A 22,044-nucleotide genomic window follows, 5' to 3' on the forward strand; every position below is an offset into this window, starting at 1 on the left:
CCCCCTCCCGCCCACCTGTCCAGGTGGAGTTTCTGGGCCAGAGTCCGCCAGTCGGCACCCCGGCTACAGGGTGGGTCCAGGCTGGAAATGATCTTCTGCCGAATGAGGAAGGGGATCTTGAAGGCACTGGGGCCCACCAGGGCTGGGACCCCCCCTTCACTCTCCAGAGCCAGCAGCTCAGCAAACCTCGTGTCCTGGGGGTGGGAGGGACAGAGGTACCTGTTAGAACTTTCCCCAAGTCTGGGGCCACTGCCACCTCCTGCTGTGGAGCTCCCAAGCCCCCCAGAGCATGGGGGCAGCATGAGCACTGGCACTACATGGGCACCTCTCATGTGCCAAGGCTCTGCTTACTGGGGCTCAGAGGTGTGGTGACCTGCTCAAAGCCACACAGTCAGTGAGCAGAAGAGCTCTCTGTGGCCCCCTCCCTCTCCGCCCTCTCCCCTCCACGTCACTCTCCTCAGCCTCTGCTGACACTCACGCACAGCTCTCCTCCCAGCCTGCATCCTCCCTGCCTGCATCCTCCCAGCCTGCATCCTCCCAGCCTGCATCCTCCCAGCCTGCATCCTCCCAGCCTGCATCCTCCCTGCCTGCATCCTCCCAGCCTGCATCCTCCCTGCCTGCATCCTCCCTGCCTGCATCCTCCCAGCCTGCATCCTCCCAGCCTGCATCCTCCCTGCCTGCATCCTCCCAGCCTGCATCCTCCCTGCCTGCATCCTCCCAGCCTGCATCCTCCCAGCCTGCATCCTCCCTGCCTGCATCCTCCCAGCCTGCATCCTCCCTGCCTGCATCCTCCCAGCCTGCATCCTCCCTGCCTGCATCCTCCCAGCCTGCATCCTCCCTGCCTGCATCCTCCCTGCCTGCATCCTCCCAGCCTGCATCCTCCCTGCCTGCATCCTCCCAGCCTGCATCCTCCCAGCCTGCATCCTCCCTGCCTGCATCCTCCCTGCCCAGCTCCCGCTGCCAGAAATGCTCTTCCCCTTAATGCCGCAGCCAAACTGGCTCATTCTTTGGGGCCCAGGACAAAGCACCTCTTCAGGGAAGACCTCCAGGGTTTCCACTCCTGCTGCTCCCATGTCCCCTTCACTCCCCTCCCCAAGTCCCATTTGCACTTGTGCCTCCCTCCCTCTGAGACTGGGAGGAAGTTGCCAAGGGGTTTCTAGGAGGAGTGGGGCTTGGGGACAGGTGGAGGAGAATGAGGGGCAGGGTGGGCAGGGCGGGAGTGTTTTGGGGCTGGTGGGGAGTTGGTAGTGGGAGCACATCACGGCAGTGCTGCAGCCCCTCCCGTCCACCTTGGTGATGTTGAAGTTGATGTTGAAGCTCTGCCCGTCGCCCTCCACCTGCCACACCCACAGCTTGCAGGCCAGGTCGCTAGTGCTGGGGCTGACACGCTCCAGGGTGAAGGTGCAGTGCAGGTACTGCTGCGTGCCGTTCCAGATGTGATAAAAGGGGATCTCCTGATGGGGGTGCAGAGGAGGTGTCAGGTGAGCCCAAACTCCAGGCCCCTTGTGCTCTGGCCATGGCTCTGGCCCTCACCTGGTAGCTGACGAGAAGCTTGCTCTTCCACAGGGAGCTGGGCACATCGTGGATGGACAGGCGCAGGTTGTGGTAACTGTCCTTGAAGTGCAGGACCCGAGGCTCCTGGATCAGCTGTCCCCCCAGCTGCTTCTCCAGCTGCACCACCTCCTGCAGTGACCCAGGTGGTCAGCTCAGGCCCCTCCCCTCCCCACTGTCCCCAGGCAGTCAGGCCACAGGGCCAGGCACAGCTAGGCCTCCCAGGGGCAGGGGCGAGGCATGGGCAATACCTTGAGTGCGTCATGGGTGTCATGCAGGCAGTAGACCCGGATGTTGTACTCGAGGGAGGTGCAGGCCACTGGCGCAAACAGAAGCAGCTTGAGGCGCTTGGCGGCAGCCACGCTGAGGGCCTCTCCCACAAGGGCAAAGCGGCCCAGCTGCTCAGTGAAGACGTAGCACGCGCTGGCCTCCAGCTGGCAGTAGTAGAGGTGGGAGGGTGCCTCCTCGCCCAGGTGCAGCACATCCTGCGGGCAGGGGTCAGCGGGTCAGTTCTGCCCAGCCTCAGAGCCCTGGGGCCAGCCGTGGCTGCAAGAAGTGGCCGGAGACTGGGCAGAGGTGAGGGTGCGGCTCAGGGCCACCCAGCGGCAGAGGGCCAGGCTGAGCATGCAGTTAGCCCACATTCCCTTCTGGAGCATGGGTAGGTTACCCGCTCACCTCCCAGCTGCCCTCGCATGACTGCTTTTTGAGGCGCAGGCTCCAGCTGTCGGGGCTGGGCTCCCCACAGTGGTCCATAGCCAGGATGACCGGCCGGGTGAGCAGGACGCCGGGGGGTCCGCAGCTAACGATGGGACTCAGCAGGGTCTGACAGCCAGCTAGGGGCAACCTCAAGTGGGGAAATACAGGTGGGGAGGGAAAGGTGTCAGTGACCCACACCAGGCCAAGGGCAGGGCAGAGCATCCCAGGGGCCAGGGGCTTGGGCAGCAGAGCCAGATGGGGCTTAGGCACAGCTCTTCCCCCCAACAACCCCACTTCAGGCCAGGCACAACAGTGGGTGGGCAGGGGCCTTTCTGGGGACTGAAGGCAGCAGGCAGGTCCCTCCCACCCCCAGCCACAGGGCCCGCGGCCACACCTCACGTCTTCCGGCTTGTGCAGCGTGAGGTAGATCTCGTAGATCTTCCCTCGGGGTATGGCGTCTGGGGGGATGAGGAGGCTTATTCCTGGAACAGCAGGAAGAGGGCCAGGGCTCACCCACTGCCAAAGTACCCAACACCCCACCACACAGCCCCTCCAGGAGCCTCCCTGTGAGGACTGACTGGTGCCAGCCTGGCCTGGGGACAGAGGGGCCTCAAGACTGCCATGCTGACCAGCCACCCCCACAGGCATGAAACTGAGTCAGGGGCACCCCATGAGCAACTGAGGGAACCCGGGTGGGGAAAGCACGGCTCACTAGCTCAGGCACAGAAAACTCGGGGACGGAAGGTATGTTGTACCCACCTCCCTTGTCACCTGAAAGGCACTGGGTGGGACCAGGATATTCCTTGCTTAAAACCTTCCCCACCTCCGGGGTAAAGTCCAGCTCCCTGGCCTGGCATTTAAGGCCCTTTGCCTCTGGTCCCCACCGCGTCTCTAGCCCAGGCAGTGCGACTTGGTGTTCTGGAACCACCGCCTGAGCCCCCACTGCCCCCCGTCCTCCTCTAGCTCCCCTCTCCACTGCCCCTGCTACTCTCTGCCACGCCATGGTCCTGGCAGGTGGGGTGGATCTTGAAAAACCTATCTCCTGGGCTGCACACCCTCCCAGCTGACTCGCCTCTGCTTCAGCATCTTGGAGGAGCAGTATCAGTGTTTGCGGACAGGCGAGGGGTTCAACGGGAGGCGGTGGGGCAGGATCTCGCAAAGACGGGGGCCAGAGAGTCACTCCAGAGGTGATAAGCAGGGACTGCCCCAGGCAGGGAGCCCTTACATCAGGAGGGGCTCCTGGCTCAGGACAGCGGGAGGGAGAGGAATCCCATGACTTTACCCCACCAAGTCCTGCAAATGCACACTCCCCCATGGGCAGCTCAGAGTGGGACTGGGCTGGATATCACTGTTTCACGGGAGATCACAGCCACTGCTCCCTTCACTGCCCCCAACTGCCCCTCAGTACTGGCTGTGGTGTTGGTGACAATCCCAGACATCCTCGCAGGAATACTCTCCATGGGGAAGGTACACACACTTGCATACTCATTCATCAAATCCTAACGCTGGGTACTCAGGACGGTGAAGGAAAACGACAGACCCCTCTCTCATGAAGCTCTCAGCCCAGCAGGGAGAAGGACAAGTCAACCACAGCACTGGATGCGGGAGAAGCAGCAGCCCGCCCACCCTGCCTGGGGAGCAACGGGCAAGGGGCGAGGGGCCGCACTGTTTGCCTGCGTCTCTGTAAGAGCTGACAGATGCCGTCTCACCTTGTCATCCTAACAGCCCCACGAGGGGTTTGTTATCATCTGTGTGGACGTGAGGCACAGACGGCAAGAGCTGTCAGGCCAGGACCCAGAAGAGAAGTAGCGGCTGAGCTGGTGGGAGGGGCAGGGGGTCAGTGCATGCAAAGGGCAGCACCGTGCGTCCGGGAGGCTGAAAGTCCGTGGAGGCTGCCGTGTGTGGAAGGATGTGTGTGAGGAAGAGGCCGAAGCAGCTGGCCTGCAGGGGACAGGACTTCTCTGCCGTGTCATGGGGGCTTGGCAGGGGGCAGAGGGGAGCCTAGATGGGGTTCGAGCACGAGAGGGTCATGATCAACTCTGGCTTCATTTGGTGAAGGTTTAGAGTGAGGAAGCAGGTAAGGGGTTCGGTGGCCCGTGTCAGGAGGGGAGGACGAGAGCAGGAGGAGGCAGGAGCTGTTGAGGAGGGACCGACGAGGGACTGAAGCTGGTGGGGGGCGGGTGAGGAAGAGCAGGGGTCAAGGTGACCCCAGGTTTTTGGCTTGAGCAACTAGAAGATCTGTGAACTGGGGAAAGCCAGGAGCGGAGAGGCTCTGGGGGAGGGTGGGAGACGGGTTCTGTTTTAGGCACCAGGAGTCTGAGGTGCCGTGAGACATCCAGATGGAGCTGCCCAGGAGGCAGCTGGGTGGACCGTTCTGTCGCCCGGGAGAACTGCGGGCTGGGGATGGAGGAGTGGGAGTTATCTGCACAGACGTGGCGATTAAAGCCATGGAGTGGGCGAGGCCACTTGGGGAGAAGGGCGCCGGGAGGGAGCTCAGGCACACCTACATTTAGAGAACAGGCAGCTGGAGCGGGACAAGCAAACCGGGAGCACATGGGGTCATCTAAGCTGAGGGACTTGAGAGTTTCAGGTGGGAGCGGCCAGCTATACCAGAGGCTGCAGCCACTTCCTGCAAGGCAGCCATGGAAAGGGTTCGTCAGAGAAGTTTCTGTTCGGGGGTGCGGGGAAGCCAGGATGCAGTGGGGACTCCAAGATGCCCTCTGCCCAGGCCTGTCTGATCTGTTTCCCCCTGGTTGTCTCCCTGCTCAGCTGCAAGTTCCTTGTGGCCGGGGCTTGTCCCACCTCTGGGCCCCAGGCCCCCATGGAGACCGGCTCAAGCAGGCTGGCTGGCTGTGTAAGTGAAGGGACAGTTCTCTTGTGGCCATAGGCAACAGGAGGAAGACAGCTCTGGCTTTGGCCCCGGTGCCAGCCGAGACTGGGTTCTCCCCAAAACTCCACCCGCTTTCGTTGCTGATCTGTCACAGGATCCTGAAGGGCACAGGAGGAACATCTAGCTGTCCTGTCCTCCTCCAGGAGGGAAGTGGAGCTCTCGGGGCACCCTGGGGTGCTTCCTACCTGTGTTAGGGATCATCAGCCGGCCCCCGAGGAAGTTGAAGGTCCCATAGGTCATGTTGCTGGTGCCTCGGGGTAGGGAGCGGAAGTAGGTCTGGGTGGAGAGGCGGGAGACGAACTCCTCGGCCTCAGAGGTGGGAGAGCTGTGGTGCAGTGTGTGGCGGCCACCACCCAGGGGGCTGAGCAGGTGCCCATTGGTGAGCTGGAACTTGGGGCTGGGACCATCCTGCCGGGGACACAGACTGCCCTGGTAGGTGGTGGTGGTGGTGCTGAGGTCCGGCTGGATGGTGAGCAGATGGGGGTTGTCTGCAGGATAAAGACAGACTCAGGCAGTGGTCCTGAGGGCATCCCTGTCACAGGAGCCCTTGGCGTGGGAGCTGGGGCAGGGGACTTCTCACCTGCTTTGCTGGGCTTGATGCTGACGGGCTGGAAGCCTGAGGTGAGAATGGACGAGTCAGCCACGTCCGAGTCCAGCCCCTCCTTCTTCCGGCAATAAACGAGGATGAGGACGAGCAGCAGCAGGACGAGGCAGACGGCCACGGCGATGAGGCCCACATAGAGGGCCACATCCTCAGGGCCGGAAGCAGCTGCGGGAGACAGCGCGGCCTTGGTGGGGGCAGGGGTGTAGGAGGCTGGGGAGGAGAGGTCAGCAGTCTGCACCCCAGGAGGATGAGGTCTTTGCCCCGAGGCATCTGCACTAGCTAGGCAGAGGATGCCTGAGACAGGGAGCACGGAGTCTCTGCGTGTGCATCCCAGCTCTGTATTTGCCATTTCTGGGCTATGTGACTCTGAGCAAATCACATCCCTCAGGGGCTTGAGATCCCAGCTGAATCTGCTGCCCGGAGGATGGAGGAGGGGAAGAGCTACTTTCCCAGGGCAGGTGATCTGGTGCCTGGCGGCTAGGCTGAACCTGCTGCCTGCTCTTCTGGGATAAGGGCAGTTTGGGCTGGGGGTGAACTCCTGGGCTCCCCAGAGCAGGGGGTCTGCCTCCTGCATGGTTCCAGGTCAGTGCCTAGACCAGGAGCAGGGCTTGGGGGCCCTTCTCTCTGTCTGCCTCCCCACGGCCTGGGGCAGGTCTGGGGAGGGGGTGATTGACTGCTTGGAGGAAGCTATATTGATTTTAGAAGGGTTTTGCATAAATGGAAGAAATGTCCATCAGAAAGGAATTGACACAGATAATTAGGTTTTTAATTGAAAGAATGGGGGAGGGTATGTTCTAGAGGAAAAAAATCCAACAGAGATCCTTAATTGTTAGTTATGGCCTTGTAATTAACAGCCCTCAAGCCCGGCGTCCCCACAGGACCTGTGTGTGAGCTTGGGGGACGAGGCGGATGCGAAGCTGTGGTGTTTGGGTGAGTGTGGCAGATGGGTGTGCATGAGTCAAGGTTCAAATCTGTGCATGTCTCAGGAGGCATTTGAGGTGTGGGGCGTGCCTGGGCCCGTGTGCAGGTATACTAGGGATGAGGGGATCCCAGACGGTCCTGAGCCTGGAGAGGCTGCAGCCTTTGGCAGAATAGCTCCCTCATCCCCGACCTTACCAGAAACAGAAGAGGACCCCAGGGCAGAGAGGACTCACTGTGTACGCAGAGGTCGCTGGTACAGTTGCGGCTGTCCAGGTCAGCGCCCTGGCACTCCTCGCCTCCGTTGCGGGGCGCTGGGTCAGAGCACTCACGGCTCCGCCAGTGGGTGCAGTCCAGCCCACAAGCCGACCACTTGCTCCACGGGCTCCAGCTGCCGTCCACTAGACGAGAGACAGACAGGCAGAGAGGAGATGGTGTGGTCAGCCTGGGAGCCCACCCAGGCAGTCTGCCAGTGTGGCCCTTCTGGGCATCCAGACCAGGCAGGGCAAGGCAGCCTGGATATGGGTGCAAAGCCAGGGCCAGGCCCGTGACGCACGCCCCCTAGTGTCCAGCTCACCTTGATGACGCATGCTAATGACAGGGAGGCGCAGATGACGCCAGGGGCTGCTTGGCTCTCTCCACACCAGGGAGGCCATCCTGGTCCTGGGGCAGCGAGGGCTCTCGTCATAGACTGAGCCTTCTGAATCCAGGCACAGGTGGACTCTGCAGCCCCAGGCTGAGCCCTACCCTGTCCTCAAACTGTACCTCACACCCTGTGACTTACATCCTATGTTGAGCCCTGAGCCTGGATACCGATCGAGCCCTGACTCCAACCAGACACTGCACCCCGATCCCCGCCTCAGACTGAGCCTGGCCCTGCATGGCGGGCGGGTGGGATGGAGCCATGGGGGGGCAGGCTGGTGGGCGTGATGGAGCCGGGGCACGGAGATGGCGTGGTGAGGAACGATGCGGGAGGCAGCGGCCGCTGGTACCTGGGCACAGGGTGGCGCAGGCTGTTTTCTGGACATTCTGTCCCTCACAGAAAGCGCCCCCGTTGAGAGGCGCCGGGTTGGTGCAGCTCCGGCTCCGTTTCTGCCAGCCGCGCCCACAGCTGGCACTGCAGACGGACCACTCGGTCCACGTCGACCACCCACCGTTCACTGGCCGGACAGAGAAGGACTGGGGTCAGGGAGCGGGGGCGTCCTCGGATACACTGGCCCAGGGGACAGGGTGTGAGGGCAGAGGGGCTGTGAGTTGGACATGGGTGGGCTGTGGCTGAGCTGAGAGAGGAGGCCTGGGGGAGCCCATGTGCGTGCTGCTGGTCCCTGGGCCCTGCAGCCCTCGCTTCAGACTTCCCTTCTCCCAGTGGGCACTTGGAGCAGCCAGGCTGAACCGTGGCTCACATGCTCCTGCAGCCCAGAACCCAGCCTCTCCGGGGGTGACTCCCGAGCCCTCCCTCTGCCTGATCCTGGGGGTGCCCGGACTGCGTGGCTTCTGATTCCCACCCTGGAGACTCAGGAGCAGGGATGGCCTGCCACCTTTCCTAGATTCCCATCCTGTCCCTCATCTCCGTCTGCACAATGCCCGCTGCCCACAGAGGACCTCCAACCGGTCCCACTCCTTTGCCCAGACATGCCCCTGGGCTCCCCAGCAGCCACAGCGAGCCCTTTGCTTAGCCCTCCTGGTCAGGCTGCTATCTGGTCTGCCTGGCCTTGGCCTCCTGGCCTCTCTTCACCCCACCAGCCACACATCACTGCCCAGGGGCACCTCCGTGCCTCTCCCTGTGACCGGGGAGCCCCGGGGCCCACCGTAGACGATGACAGCAGCGGAGGCGCTTCGGCGACGTGCCACGATGTTCTTGGCCACGCAGGTGTAGTTGGCTGTGTCAGCAAGGCGGGCCTGTCGCACCACCAGGCTGTGCTCCCGCGTGATGTATACATTGGGGTCCAAGGATGGGTCCACCAGGTCCTCATTCCGGAGCCACTCCACCTGGGGGAGGGAGCCCTGCCATGTACTTCCAGCCTATGCCGGCCCTGCCCAGAGTGGCTGCTGCCAGAGTGACCAGGCAGGACCCATGGTCTAGAAGTGGGCACTAGAAGACCCCTCACCTCGGCTGGAGGGATACCCTCTGGTGGGCGGCAGGGCAGCACAATGCCCTGCTCCAGGGACACCTCCTTGGCCAGCGGCTCCTGCTCGAAGTTCTTGCGCAAATCTGGAAGAGGAATTGAGAGTGTCCTCCTGCCCGAGGGCCTCACACAGGCTCAGCCTGGCTGGCTGTGTCCCTTGTCCTGCAGGGGCCATGATGCATCGCAGAGGAAGTGCCAGGTGCCCGGGGAACATGGGGTGACTGGGCTGTGTCCACAGTCACTTTCTCCACTCATCCAGGCAGGACTGTGAGGTTTTCTGACCGGACCCCTCTTCCAGAAAGCCTGCTGTCCCCTCTCCTGGTGACACCCTCCAGCCATGCGCCCTCCCCCAGGGCCCAGCCCTAGACTCACAGGCTATGCGGATGTAGGCCTTCTGACTCTTGGTGGTGCCCGAGGAGCTCCACGCCACACACTGGCACCAGTATTCCTCCAGACCGAACACCTTCTCCACCTGCTGCCTTGAGACGTTAATTCGGACCTCCATGGTGGGCAGCCCTGGGGGTGGGAGGGCAGGTAGTCAGCGCCCCAGGGCCACCCCAAGCCTCCACATGTGGGTCCCTGTGCCACCCTCAGCCACTCTCTCTGCCCGGCAAGGGAGTGGACTTTGAAGGCAACCCCCAGCCTGGAGGAAACTCTGGGGGGCGCGAGGGCCGCTGGATTTCTAACTCCTAAAGGCCAGGAGCAAGCTGGGTAGACCTCCCATTCATTATACTTCGTTACCTGAGGCCTGACTCCCTGGAGTCACTTACAGAAGTGTCCCCAAAGGGGAGCTTTGGGCCAGAGGGTCTGGCCTCCAAAGACTCCAGGCAGAAGGGCTGGGGCAGACAGGCTGAGCTCTGTGCCTCTGGGTGTAAGAGGTGAGGAAGGATCTGGCCGCCTCCCTCAGGGGCTAGCAGATAGATCCTGACATGTGATACTGTAATAACAGTCATTAACAGTATAATTGCAGTGATGATATAGTTTGATGCTGGAGCCTGGGACTTAGGGTTTCCCCACATGCTGGGATGGGAATGTCGTCTCCATCCACTCCCTTGGACAGAGGCACAGAGGGAAGTGACTTGGCGTGGGGACCCGGGGCTCATCTGAAGGGTGAGCTGGGGTGCCTATTCGCTAGGGAGAGACTTTGGAAGAGGGTGAGAGGGCAGCCAGCAGAGGGGGAGCTGGGGGTCCAGAACCTGCTCTGCCTAACTAGGGTGCACTGGGGGGACTCCTCTCCAGGCTGGACTCAGCCCCCCACCCCGCCTGCCTTCTGCCACACCTGGACCTAAGGCAGGCGGGACCCTCTGGCAACTCAGGATCGGGGGCAGCAACCCTCCTCCTGCCCTGTCTGCAGCCAAAAGCAGCTCCCCAGCAGTAAGAAAAAACTGTTTCTTTCCAATTTCTCCTCCTCCTGACCCCAATTTCCCTCGGGTCATTGGCTTATCAGAAAGGGAGAGAGAGGCCGGCAGCCAATGTGTTTCCATTGTTAACAGCGAAATTCAATTAGGGCTGCATTGCGGGAAGAGGGGCCGCCCGGCTGAGCCGGCGGCTGGGAGGCTGTTTCCCTCTTAATTTCTCTAACGTGTCTTTCTCTGACCGCTTCCCAGACCCCTTCTCATAAGGCTCTGGGTTCTCACACTGGGTGTCCAGATTTTTCTATCACTTGTTCCTGTCCCCACCAGCTCGCACAGGAGATGGCCAGGCTGTCACTTCTGGTGCGATCATGGTAGCTGGGCCGCCTCCCTCAGTTCTGGGCACCGCCTGCCGGGTTCTCTAACACTCTCAGGGGGTGAGGTGGGCAGGCTGAGAACCAGGGTGTGGCTCACAGGGTCCTCGTATAGAAGAGTGCCCTTGGGCAGCAGCTGTCTCTCAAGATGACTTAGGGCATCTGATAAGGAGATTTAGGGATGGATCCTCCACCCTCTTCCTCCTCTCTGCCTCAGGGGTTAGGGGTGGGAGACCTCCAGAACATTCTGAACTGGGTACTTTTTCTCCCCTGGGTGGACAGGTCTGTTAATGTTTCCTCCAACCCCTGTGGTGCTGCAGGGAGGCTGGCCCTCCTGCAGAAGCCTCACGGGTGGCCCAGGCGGCTCAGCTGGGGAGAACTGTACTGCATCGAAGCCCCACCGGTGGCCCAGGCGGCTCAGCTGGGGAGAACTGTACTGCATCGAAGCCCTCCCTTGCCTCCGCTGTCTTCCCCACCTTCTATCCTGCCACCTCCTCCCCTCCCTCTTGCTTGCCTGAGTGAGGGCCAAGGTATCCTCGGTGTGCCAGCTCCAGGCAGTGCCTTGGTGAGGGGTGCCCTTCAGCCTCACAAGCTCCCGGAGGGCAGTGCCTGAGGCAGGGGCTGCAGACCCGGCCCTACCCATCTTTGACCCGTGCCTGTGCGCTCCCCTCCTGCGTCTCACCAGACAGCCTGGTTCCTGGGAGCAGTGTCTGGGTACAGCTGTGTCTGCACCTGCCTGGTAAGTGTGAGCAGGTGCCAGCCTCGGGAGGGACCCCGGGCCAGTGGGCCTGGGTGGGTGTGTATGTGAACCTGGGCTGCCCAGGGTTTCTGGCTGGGGCTCTGAGGCCACGCTGGCACGTCAGTTCTCATCTTCTCAGTAATCTGCTTCTAAGCAATCTCATAACCAATCAGTTTGCTTAACACAAAATAAATTATTATACTCCCAGACCGGACTCCTATGCTTGGTTTTGCAAATCACAGGCTTTCCTAATGTCAGCACTTCAGGCCTCGGTCCCTGCCCCCTGGCCTTCTGGATGAGGAATGAGGGCAAATGAGGGGGAAGTTCGTGCTCTCCTGGGTGTCCTCCCGGCCACCCCCAGCCGCATACATGAATGAGTGGGCTGCAGATCTGGGTGGACCTCCGACCCCTGCCATACCTGTCTGACCACAGAATGTTTCTGGTTTGGGGTCTTTGGACTGTGTCGCCGTGTGGCGCCACCATCGTGGTATCTGTCTGTGGGTAAGGAAAGTCCTTCTCTTCACCTTAAAGCACTCGAGGGCTTTGGGCTGAGAAATCGATGAGATCAATGAACGTTCAGATGTTCCGGCCATGGGGGGCTGAGGTTGGACACTCAGGGCAGAAGAGGACCCTGGCGGTTATGGGTGGGACATGTCCAGGCTCTGCTTCTCTGCCCGGCAGGAACAGAACAGGGCCACAGGAGCCTGCTGGGGAGTGTGGGTTGGGGGCTCCTGGTGTGGGTGCTGGCCCGGGCCTATGACTGCTCATTTAGGCAAGGGCCTAGGTTCCTGCCAAACCAAGGACCCGAGCCCTCATGATGGCAGGGGCGTTTCAGACAGAGGGATGTGCCAGGGAGCGCAGAATGGGGAACTGGGAGCAGCAGCGGGCACTGGACTGGAGCCCCCAGGCTGCATCAGAATAGCTCTCTGGCTGTGCCTTCCCTGGGGGACCTGCCACAGGAGTGGGAGAACTTATGCTGAGAGGGACGCTGGGCCCCGGTGTGGGGTGGGGAGAAAGGAAAGGCCCCGTGCTGGGTCCTGACTGGGCATGTGAGATCTCATGGCTTCCCCCAACCAATCTGCAAGGGGCGGGGTCTCCTCATCCCCATTTTACAGATGAGGAAGCTGAGCCCACGGAGGGGAGGGACTTGCCTTCGGTTCTCCTGCAGACCCTCCCACCAAGACAAGGTGGGCCCTACTGCTGGGCAGGGAGGCCTCTGGAACCTCCGCTGGGCCGGGAGAAGCTCTGGTCCTGGGAGAGCCTCTGGTCCTGGGAGGTGCTGGTGTCCAGAGTTCTGTTGGGCTACATTGGCTGGTAACCCTCTCCATCTCCCTTCTGAGGGTAGGAGGCAGAGCTGGGTCACCTGCCCTGACAGTGGAGCTCCTAGTCCCTAGCCCGAGGCCTGGCACACAGCAGGTGCTCAGCGAACACTTGAGGACCGAAGGTGAAAAGCTGCAGTCAGGCCAGGGCACCGAGATGACACTTAGGGAAGAGGCAGCCCCCGCCGACCCTCACAGGGAGGGTGGGGTGTGACTGCTGCAGACACAGAGGCCTGGTTGGAGCTGCAGTGGGGCTCTGGACGAGTAGGAGCCAAGACCTCAGTTGAAACTGTAAAATGACAAGCTGGTTCTGGGGCTAAATGGAGCTGCCTAAATCCAGGGCTCTTCAGCTCACATCAGATCACTGCCAGAGCTTCTAAACTGTCCTCCCTGGCGGGGCCTCACCCTCCTCCAGCCTCCCTGTGCCCAGCACAGACTTCCTACGGTGCAAGTCCCACCACAGCCGCTCTGGTGTCTCAGCCTCCAGGGGCCCCTTAGCAGTCTCCTGGCCACCCCTGCCTGCCCCAGCTCTTGCCCTCGCCCCATACCCGAGCTACCCAAGGCTGTTCTGTGCCTCCACACCTGCCGTTCCGCGGGCCTGGGAGATGCTCTTTCCAGGCGGTTTTGAGACCTGAGCTTGGATGTTCCTCCTCCTGTGGGAATCCTTCCTGGGCCACCTCTCTAGGCCCAAGGTCCTCGGCCTGCCTTTGGCATCAGTGTGAGTCCTGGGTGACACCTGCGTGTCCCAGCTGCGCTGTGGTCTGAGCCTCATGGCAGCGGCCTGTGTGTCCCACTCGGGCTGTACCCCATCAGGGTGTGTGTGCTGTGTGTCCCACTCGGGCTGTACCCCAGGAGGGTGTGTGTGCTGTGTGTCCCACTCGGGCTGTGCCCCAGCAGGGTGTGTGTGCTGTGTGTCTCACTCGGGCTGTACCCCAGCAGGGTGTGTGTGCTGTGTGTCTCAGGATGGCTGTACCCCAGCAGGGTGTGTGCTGTGTGTCCCACTCGGGCTGTACCCCAGCAGGGTGTGTGTGCTGTGTGTCCCACTCGGGCTGTGCCCCAGCAGGGTGTGTGTGCTGTGTGTCCCACTCGGGCTGTGCCCCAGCAGGGTGTGTGTGCTGTGTGTCTCACTCGGGCTGTACCCCAGCAGGGTGTGTGTGCTGTGTGTCTCAGGATGGCTGTACCCCAGCAGGGTGTGTGTGCTGTGTGTCCCACTCGGGCTGTACCCCAGCAGGGTGTGTGTGCTGTGTGTCCCACTCGGGCTGTGCCCCAGCAGGGTGTGTGTGCTGTGTGTCCCACTCGGGCTGGGCCCCAGCAGGGTGTGTGCTGTGTGTCCCACTCGGGCTGTACCCCAGCAGGGTGTGTGTGCTGTGTGTCTCAGGATGGCTGTACCCCAGCAGGGTGTGTGTGCTGTGTGTCTCAGGATGGCTGTACCCCAGCAGGGTGTGTGCTGTGTGTCCCACTCAGGCTGTGCCCCAGCAGGGTCTGTGTGCTGTGTGTCTCAGGATGGCTGTACCCCAGCAGGGTGTGTGCTGTGTGTCCCACTCAGGCTGTGCCCCAGCAGGGTCTGTGTGCTGTGTGTCTCAGGATGGCTGTACCCCAGCAGGGTGTGTGCTGTGTGTCCCACTTGAGCTGTACCCCAGCAGGGTGTGTGAGCTGTGTCTCAGGATGGCTGTACCCCAGCAGGGTGTGTGTGCTGTGTGTCTCAGGATGGCTGTACCCCAGCAGGGTGTGTGTGCTGTGTGTCCCACTCGGGCTGAACCCCAGCAGGGTGTGTGCTGAGTGTCCCACTCGGGCTGTTCCCCAGCAGGGTGTGTGTGCTGTGTGTCTCAGGATGGCTGTACCCCAGCAGGGTGTGTGTGCTGTGTGTCCCACTCGGGCTGTACCCCAGCAGGGTGTGTGTGCTGTGTGTCCCACTCGGGCTGTACCCCAGCAGGGTGTGTGTGCTGTGTGTCACAGGATGGCTGTACCCCAGCAGGGTGTGTGTGCTGTGTGTCCCACTCGGGCTGTACCCCAGCAGGGTGTGTGTGCTGTGTGTCCCACTCGGGCTGTACCCCAGCAGGGTGTGTGTGCTGTGTGTCACAGGATGGCTGTACCCCAGCAGGGTGTGTGTGCTGTGTGTCCCACTCGGGCTGTACCCCAGCAGGGTGTGTGCTGAGTGTCCCACTCGGGCTGTTCCCCAGCAGGGTGTGTGTGCTGTGTGTCTCAGGATGACTGTACCCCAGCAGGGTGTGTGTGCTGTGTGTCCCACTCGGGCTGTACCCCAGCAGGGTGTGTGTGCTGTGTGTCCCACTCGGGCTGTACCCCAGCAGGGTGTGTGTGCTGTGTGTCACAGGATGGCTGTACCCCAGCAGGGTGTGTGTGCTGTGTGTCCCACTCGGGCTGTACCCCAGCAGGGTGTGTGTGCTGTGTGTCACAGGATGGCTGTACCCCAGCAGGGTGTGTGTGCTGTGTGTCCCACTCGGGCTGTACCCCAGCAGGGTGTGTGTGCTGTGTGTCACAGGATGGCTGAGGCCTTGGTGGGAGGGGGCTCAGGACTACCCACCAGGTGTCATTATGCACGGGGTGTTCCACAAAGCACCAAGGGAGAGGAAACTGAAACAGGGCTCTAACGAGGAGGAGGAGGAGGAGGAAGAGGAGGAAGAGAGGTAAGAGAGTGGGGGAGGGGAGAAGAAGGGCAGGTGGAGAGGGAGGAGGGAGGGGAAGGAGGAGAGGGAGGAGGAGGAGGAGGAAGAGAAGGAAGAGAGGTAGGAGAGTTGGGGAGGGGAGAAGAAGGGGAGGTGGAGAGGGAGGAGGGAGCGGGGAGGAGGAGTGGGAGGAGGAGGGGGAGGAGGGAGAGGAGGAGGAGGGAGGGAGGAGGAGGGGGAGGGGGAGGAGGAGGAGAAGCTGTTTTCAGCTCCTGCCTCTCTCTCTGCTGGGCCTGTCTAGGGGATTGGTCGAACCGAGACAAGCGCTGTCTGCCCATGTCCCCAGTGCCCACTTAAGGCCAGGGCTGGGGGTGGGGAATGTGGTGTCTCATGGAAGAGGTACTTCCTGGGTCTGCTCGCTGCCCTTAGATCCCCTCTCCCTGCACCCCCAGCTGAGTCAGGCCGGCTCCCTCTGCTCAGTGTCTCCGGGCCTGCCCCTCCCATCAGCCCCCACCCTGGCCCCCGAGTCACATATAGCTCTGGCCATGTCACTCTGCAGCTTGAGATCCCAGAGGACAGCAGCATCACTTTGGTCCCCTGCACACCGTCACCCTCACTGCCAACCCCACTGGCACACCAGCATCTGCCTGCAGGCTTCCCTGGGCTGTGCTCCCTGCCTGGGACGCTCTAACCCTCTCCTCTCCCTAACCAGTTCTCAGGCCCCTCTCCGTTTACACATCGCCTCCCCTGAGGGGCTTCTCCTCCTGCCGAGAGGTTGCCCACTGTCTGCCTCTCTGTAGGGGCTTGGGCTCCGAGGGTGGGGGGCTGTGTCCCCAGCTTGGGAGGAGGTGCTCATGGAAGGTGTGAGTGAATGCATGAATGATCGAACGAACGGATGCACAAAGAAAACAATCACTGGACGTGAGGTCTAGGAGCTCCTTGATCATCAGGGACCTACTCTCTCACCCTATGTCTCCCCAGACTGCTGAGGGGCGTGGCCTCTGGGGAAGTCCCCCGGGGTCCCAGGTGGGGAATCCTGGGGCAGCTGCAGTCCCCTCTGGGCCGGCCAAGACTCCCTTCCCCCTGGATTGGCCCTGCCTGGTGCCCAGCCTCTCACCGCTGCTCCCGTCCATGCTGCGCTCGATCACGTGGTCCACCTGGCGCACCCACTCCCCATTGCACTTGAAGAAGATCTGCGTGGCGGGCACGGCTTTGCACACCAGCAGCACCGGCTTGTTCTTGACGATGTACACATCCTCGGGCTCCACCAGGAAGTGGGGAAGCAGGTCCGGGTTGGCGCCAGGCACCGGGTTGGCCACGGTGGCACTCTGCTGGGCACCTGCGGCGGGGCAGAGGGGGAAGGTGAGCTGGGCCGTGCCACGGGGCAGGCTGGGCAGGGCAGAGGCAGTTGCTCCTCAAACGACACCGCTGTGGGTTGTGGGGGATGGGAGGAGAGTGAGTCCAGGTTCTGCCATGTCCCAGCTGGGCAATCTCAGGCCACTGAAAGTCCCCTACCCGGGCCTCCATGTTCTCCTCTGTAAAACGGAGGAAGGGCAGCTCATGCCCTTCTGAAGACCACGGTGAGGTGAAATGAGACCCAGGCAGAGTCCCAGCACTGAGGAGGCCTGGAAGCCGCTGAGGCTGGTTACTACCTTCCTAGAAGTCCAGGGATCTGGCCAGGCAGGTGGGAGGGAGGAGCCCTGGCTGGTGGCGGCCTCCGGGGCCTTGCTTCCTGGCTGGTCCCATCCCTGACCTGTGCTCAGAAATTACGTGCAGGGTGGGCACGGGCAGGGTGAGAGCCGGGAGTCTGTCTGGGAATCTGAGGTACCTGGGCCACCTCCTGCTCCTTCAAGGAGACCTGAATATGGGTTTCCTTCTAATTTTAACTGAAAACCACAACCATCCCACAAGTCATTTGTTGCTAATTACACAGCTAATTGACTCTGAGGCATTGGCGAGGTAAAACCCCCGGAGTAGTCTCACCCCTGCCCAACCAGCAGGCCCCCCGAGAGAGTGGGGCGGGGGTCACCCTCAGCTCCCACACCCCCAGCTGCCCTTCCAACAGGCCCTTGGCCAGCCTGGCCTCCCTGGGGCTGTGGTGATCCCCCATCAATGCGCACTCACAATAGCAGTCCCTGGGCATAAAGAGGGAACCCCTGGGTTTCCAGACCAGCTATGCTGCCCCTCTAAGTGGTCACCCTGAGCCAGCGGCTTTGCCATCTGTGAAATGGAGATGGCATCTGCCGGTGGGGGAGTCCGCAGGCCCCTCACATGGTTGGCCTCTGGGCTTCTCTACCCTCCCCACGGGTGGTCCAAAACCCGCCCAAGGCTTCAGACTCTACCTGCTGAGGGGCACATACACCTGGCCCCTTCCCCCGACGGTGGGAGTCTGCCCTCCACCAGGACCCCGGTTTCACGGGGTGGAGTGTGTGCACTGGCCCCTGCAGGTGCCCTGGAGGGGGCTCGGGCCGAGGGGCTGAGGGACCTCTGTGACTTCAGGCCGGTCCGCCCTGCCCTGAGCCTGTTTCGTCAAAATGGGGCACGGCGCCCGGTTCTTAACGTTGTTGTGCGGATGAAATGAAACAGGGCGAGGCACTCGGCACAGGGCTCAGGGAACACTGGCCGCCGTCGGTGCCCCGAGGTTCTGCTCGTTCCACAGCAAAGGGCTGCACCCCCTTGGCTCGGCCATCCTCACGGCAATCTCATCGGGGGTGAGAGCCAGTAGGAAACTGAGGCACGGAGCTGGCAGGTGCCTTGCCTTAGGGAGGCTGGCTGAGCTGAGGGGCGCAACAGCTGTGTCTTTTTGAGTTCAGGGCAAATGGGTGCAGAGGGCATTTGGGACACAGTCAGGCAGTTTGCTGCCGGGTCACCGGTCCTCCCTGGCACCTGCCTCTCCTCTCACCCTCTGGCCTCCCTGCTCGCTGCCAGACTCCGGCCTCTCCCCAGCTTGGCTTTCTCCCTCGTGTGCCCTCCCACCGGCGCCCGCCCCCGCATGTTCCCACAGCTCCATCGTGGACGTCAAGCCCTCATTCATAAGTGGAGTCACACTTGACAGTTCACACTTGGCGAAAATTAAGATCACCCAGACCCCCCCCCCAAACTACCTCTGCTGGGGTCTGTTGTAGGCTCGGGAAGTGGGGGAATGCAAGCAGTTCAAGGGGGTGGGATCTAGACATCTTATAGATGGGGAACCTGAGGCGTGAGGGGGATCCCTCATCCCAGGGCCTCCAGCTCAGACACTGGGCTCATCAAGGGTCCAGTCACCCGTGGGCTTTCCATGGTCATGCGGTAGCCAACCGGCCAGCCCTGACTGGGGTGGGGTCAGGGAGAGCAGGGCTGAGTCGCGGTCCCACATGGGCCTCCCACGGTCTGGAGAATGAATGGAAGGAGGTGGTCTTGGGAGGCTGGGGAGTGTGAGCCATGGAGTGGGGATGTGGGGTGGGTGCTGCCGGCCCGAGGGCTGCTCTAGACATGCACCCAGGCAAACCATGGCACTTGGGAGGACCCCAGGCTGTGCAAAGGACAGGCCATGCTTGATGCCAGAGCAAGGCCTTGCAGGTGTTGGGGGGTGGGCAGGCGTCACCAAGACCCCCCAGTGGCAGGCTCCAGGCCCACCTGTGCCGTGTCCCTTAACAGGCCGACAACGCGATGGCCTGTGCCTGCCTCTTGGTGGCGGAGCTGGGTGGGCAGGGGTCCCTGGCTGGGCATGTTGGGGCAGGGAGGGGGTGCACAGACCTCCAGCTTCCCTATCGATCAGCATGCCAAGCACTGCTCACGTCAGCCGCCCGGTGAACCCGGCACAATCCCTCATGTCTGCGTTTAACTGCTAATGAAAAATAAATGTACTGTGACCAATAAGGGGCATAGCTCACTTCTCCAGGGCCTCCGCCACGCCACGCCACGCTGGCCCCGGGGGCACTTATCCGGCGGATCCAGGGGGCACCCTCCGGGCTGCAGCTCTGCCCTCTAGCAAGGACACTCTAAGGCCATGGGCGGGGTAAATTCAGGTGCTACAGGAAGCTGCCTGGGCAGTCAGGGTTGGCTTTCCCTCCCTCTGGACCCGAGCCCACCGTGTGACCTCTATCTTTGCCATCAGTATCTGAGCTCTGTCAGTCCCCCCTTGGTGTCCCAGTCAGGCCTCTCACCTGAACGAAGGCACAGCTGAGCCTCTGGCCTCCCCCACTGTACGTCCCGGGCTACTAGCATGAGCTTTCTTTCCCTTTGGATGTACTTGTCCATCAAAGACAACGCCAGGCGGTGCTTGCTCAGTCCAAAGGACCTAGGATCCTTTCAACTGGGCACAAGAGCTGGCTAGTTTGCCACAGTCTCCACCGCTCCCTGTTGCCTCACCCCGGGTCTGTTTCTCCAATGTCCATTGTCCATCTGGCTCCCATGGGTGTTTCAGAATGGGGCCAGGTGCCTTTGGCTGATGTCACTGAGCCTCATGTTCTGGCCCCAACCAGCACTCCAGCCCTGCTCTGCAGAGACACCCACAAATCCCTCCAAGCCAGGAGCTTCCCACCTCCAGGTCTCTGTCTGAAACTCCCTTCCTTCCTCCTTGTCTCCAGGGCTCAGCTCCAATGTCACCTCCTCTGAAAAGAGGGCTCCCCGGCCTCAACTCTCCCAGGAAACCACACGTGCTGGCTCACCCTCTCTAGGGCCCGTCCTCACTGGTGCTGGAGCTGTTGTCACAGGAGAAGCAGGCATGTGACCCAGGCTTTGTCCCCAACCCCAGACTGTGCACCCTTAGTACAAGGCTGCTTAATGCGGGTGTTAGCAACTCGGGTGGGGTGCCTATGACTGCTGCCTCCAGGGCCGCTGAGGGACGGGCGTGCAAGGGCGGGCGCGCCTGGCTTGCAGTGGCTCATGGGCCTGCAGGGGAGCAGGCAGGTACAGGGACACCAGCTTCACAGGCCCTGCCACGTCCTGAACCCCACTCACCCCTAGTCTCCCAGAGGCCGCTTCCACCATGTCAGAGCTGGCCCACTGGCACAGGACATGACCTGGCCTGGCTGCCCGCTTGGAATTCAGTTAGAAGACCTCATCACTGACTAGCAGATTCTGATGGGTGCTTGGTCACCAGGAACTATGGGGCTTGGTCAGACGGGGCTGGGTGGATGGCTCAAGCCCTGAAGTGGGAACCCCAATTCCAGTGAGCCCCAGGGCCACCGGCTGGCCCTGCCTCTCTCAGGAGGGCACTGGCTGCCAACGTCAGCTGGAGCTGGTGCCCCTGCTTAGCAAGGGTGGGAGCAGCAACCCGGGCAACCCCCACACCCTGCATCTTCTCAGGAAGAGGGGCGAGGCATGCATGTGTGTGTGCGTGCACGTGTGTGCACGCGTGTGTGTAAGGAAGCTGGGGGCCAACAGGGGTGGCAGCTACAAAAAGGAAGGGAAGCAGATGAGGCCCCAGCGCCGGTGGCAGTGGGAGGCGAGAGACCCCTGGGCAAGGAGCCTTGGACCGAGCTGAGCCTGGGATAGATGCCACCTTCTCCCAGGACCTGAAACGTATTCATTCATTCGACAAATACTTATTGAGTGCCTGCCATGTGCCAGGAACTGTTCCGGAAACCTTGATCCAGAGCAAGCAAGGCAACACAGGGGCCCTCTCTGAAGCTTGCCTTCAAGTTGGGGAAACACAGCAAAACAAAACCCAAGTGCTACAGACGTGGATGAGGTTGTGAAGAAGGTGGAAGGGGCAGGCTCAGAAAGGGGCGGATGAGAGGCTCTAGATGGGGCAGGGCTCAGGCAGGTGCCATCTGAGCAGCGCCCTGAACGCCAAGGCCAGGCTGCAGTGTGTGCTTGGAAAAGGGAACAGGGGAGGCCCTAAGGCGGGAGGCACCTGGGCTTGAGGACAGCAGGGAGGCCGGTGTGGCCTGGGCGGAGGGAGTGAGGGCGAGACTCATTTGGTCAGAGAGAAAGCAGGGGCCGGACCCCAGGGCCCTTTGGGGTTGAGTCAGGAGTATTGCAAGGGCCACAGGAAGCCTTTAGGGGTGGTGTGCAGGGGTGTGGTGAGCTCTCCCTGCATGAGGAATTGGGGGAAGGGTGGCACTGGGCAGAGGGGAGGTGGGGAGGCTGCTGTGGGCATCCAGTGGCTGGATTGTGGTGGATCTGCTCCACCTGGTCCACCAGGGAAATGTCAGCAAAGTTGTTGCCTCCTCCTAGAGGCCTTCCTGGATCCACACTCTTTGTCACCCAAATACCGGCTCCATCCCCTGAGCCTCCATCTGTGTTAATCCATATTTAAGACCAGGTGAGTTTGTACGTGGCCTCCCTTGTTAGACCATAAACTCCCTTGGGGCAGGAGCCCAGGTCTGACCAGGATGCTGATGGAGTGTTTGTTGAGTGACTGAATGACCACCAGTTATCCCCCCTAGAATTTCAGATCTGCCCAGTGTGGCCCCTTCACTCCTGGTCTGTGGTGAGACCCAGAGAGAGGGCAGAGCAGCCCACAGGTGGAGTGGTGGGCAGGGAGAAGCCCCTCGCTCCAGGCTGCCCCAGCCACCCCCTTGCATGCGCTGCTCTTGGAGGCTGAGCCCCTTTCCTCACCCGCAGTCTGGGAGATAAGACTCGCCTGGAACTCTGAGGCCCAAGGTGGGTGTGAAAGTGCTTTCGAATGTTTTATTTTTAAAAGCAGCAGAAAATATGAGGTGTGATTAATCAAGCTATTAATGAACGCATATATACTGAGCAAGGCTTCTGCCCCTGGGGGCAGGGTGGGGCGGGGCGGGGCGTCACTCACAGCTGGGAGAGGTGGGTGCTGCTTTCCTAGGGCGGCCACTGTTATTTCTTCCATCCTCCCAGCGGTCTGGTGGTGGGTGCCATCCGCGCCGCAGCCCACACGGCACGGTCGA

At 61.6% G+C, this 22,044-nt stretch overlaps 1 protein-coding gene across 1 annotated transcript in view; it reads right to left on the reverse strand.

The window, feature by feature from the left end:
• Positions 1-22,044, reverse strand: part of UNC5A (unc-5 netrin receptor A) — a 66,143-nt gene that overhangs the window by 1,393 nt on the left and 42,706 nt on the right. The window contains exons 2-14 of the mRNA XM_021673425.2: positions 16,311-16,532; positions 9,158-9,301; positions 8,768-8,871; positions 8,468-8,648; positions 6,896-7,060; positions 5,718-5,906; positions 5,323-5,625; positions 2,642-2,729; positions 2,227-2,395; positions 1,803-2,036; positions 1,534-1,683; positions 1,290-1,454; positions 16-194 (exon numbers count right to left, since the gene is read on the reverse strand). Of these exons, the coding sequence (XP_021529100.2) occupies positions 16-194; positions 1,290-1,454; positions 1,534-1,683; positions 1,803-2,036; positions 2,227-2,395; positions 2,642-2,729; positions 5,323-5,625; positions 5,718-5,906; positions 6,896-7,060; positions 8,468-8,648; positions 8,768-8,871; positions 9,158-9,301; positions 16,311-16,532 (2,293 nt within the window). The remainder of the gene's footprint in view (positions 1-15; positions 195-1,289; positions 1,455-1,533; positions 1,684-1,802; positions 2,037-2,226; positions 2,396-2,641; positions 2,730-5,322; positions 5,626-5,717; positions 5,907-6,895; positions 7,061-8,467; positions 8,649-8,767; positions 8,872-9,157; positions 9,302-16,310; positions 16,533-22,044) is intronic.

Source organism: Aotus nancymaae, unplaced genomic scaffold (assembly GCF_030222135.1).
Source record: "Aotus nancymaae isolate 86718 unplaced genomic scaffold, 86718_ANA_hifiasm-v0.15.2.pri h1tg000015l_1, whole genome shotgun sequence".
In the NCBI taxonomy this organism is placed as follows: domain Eukaryota; kingdom Metazoa; phylum Chordata; class Mammalia; order Primates; family Aotidae; genus Aotus; species Aotus nancymaae.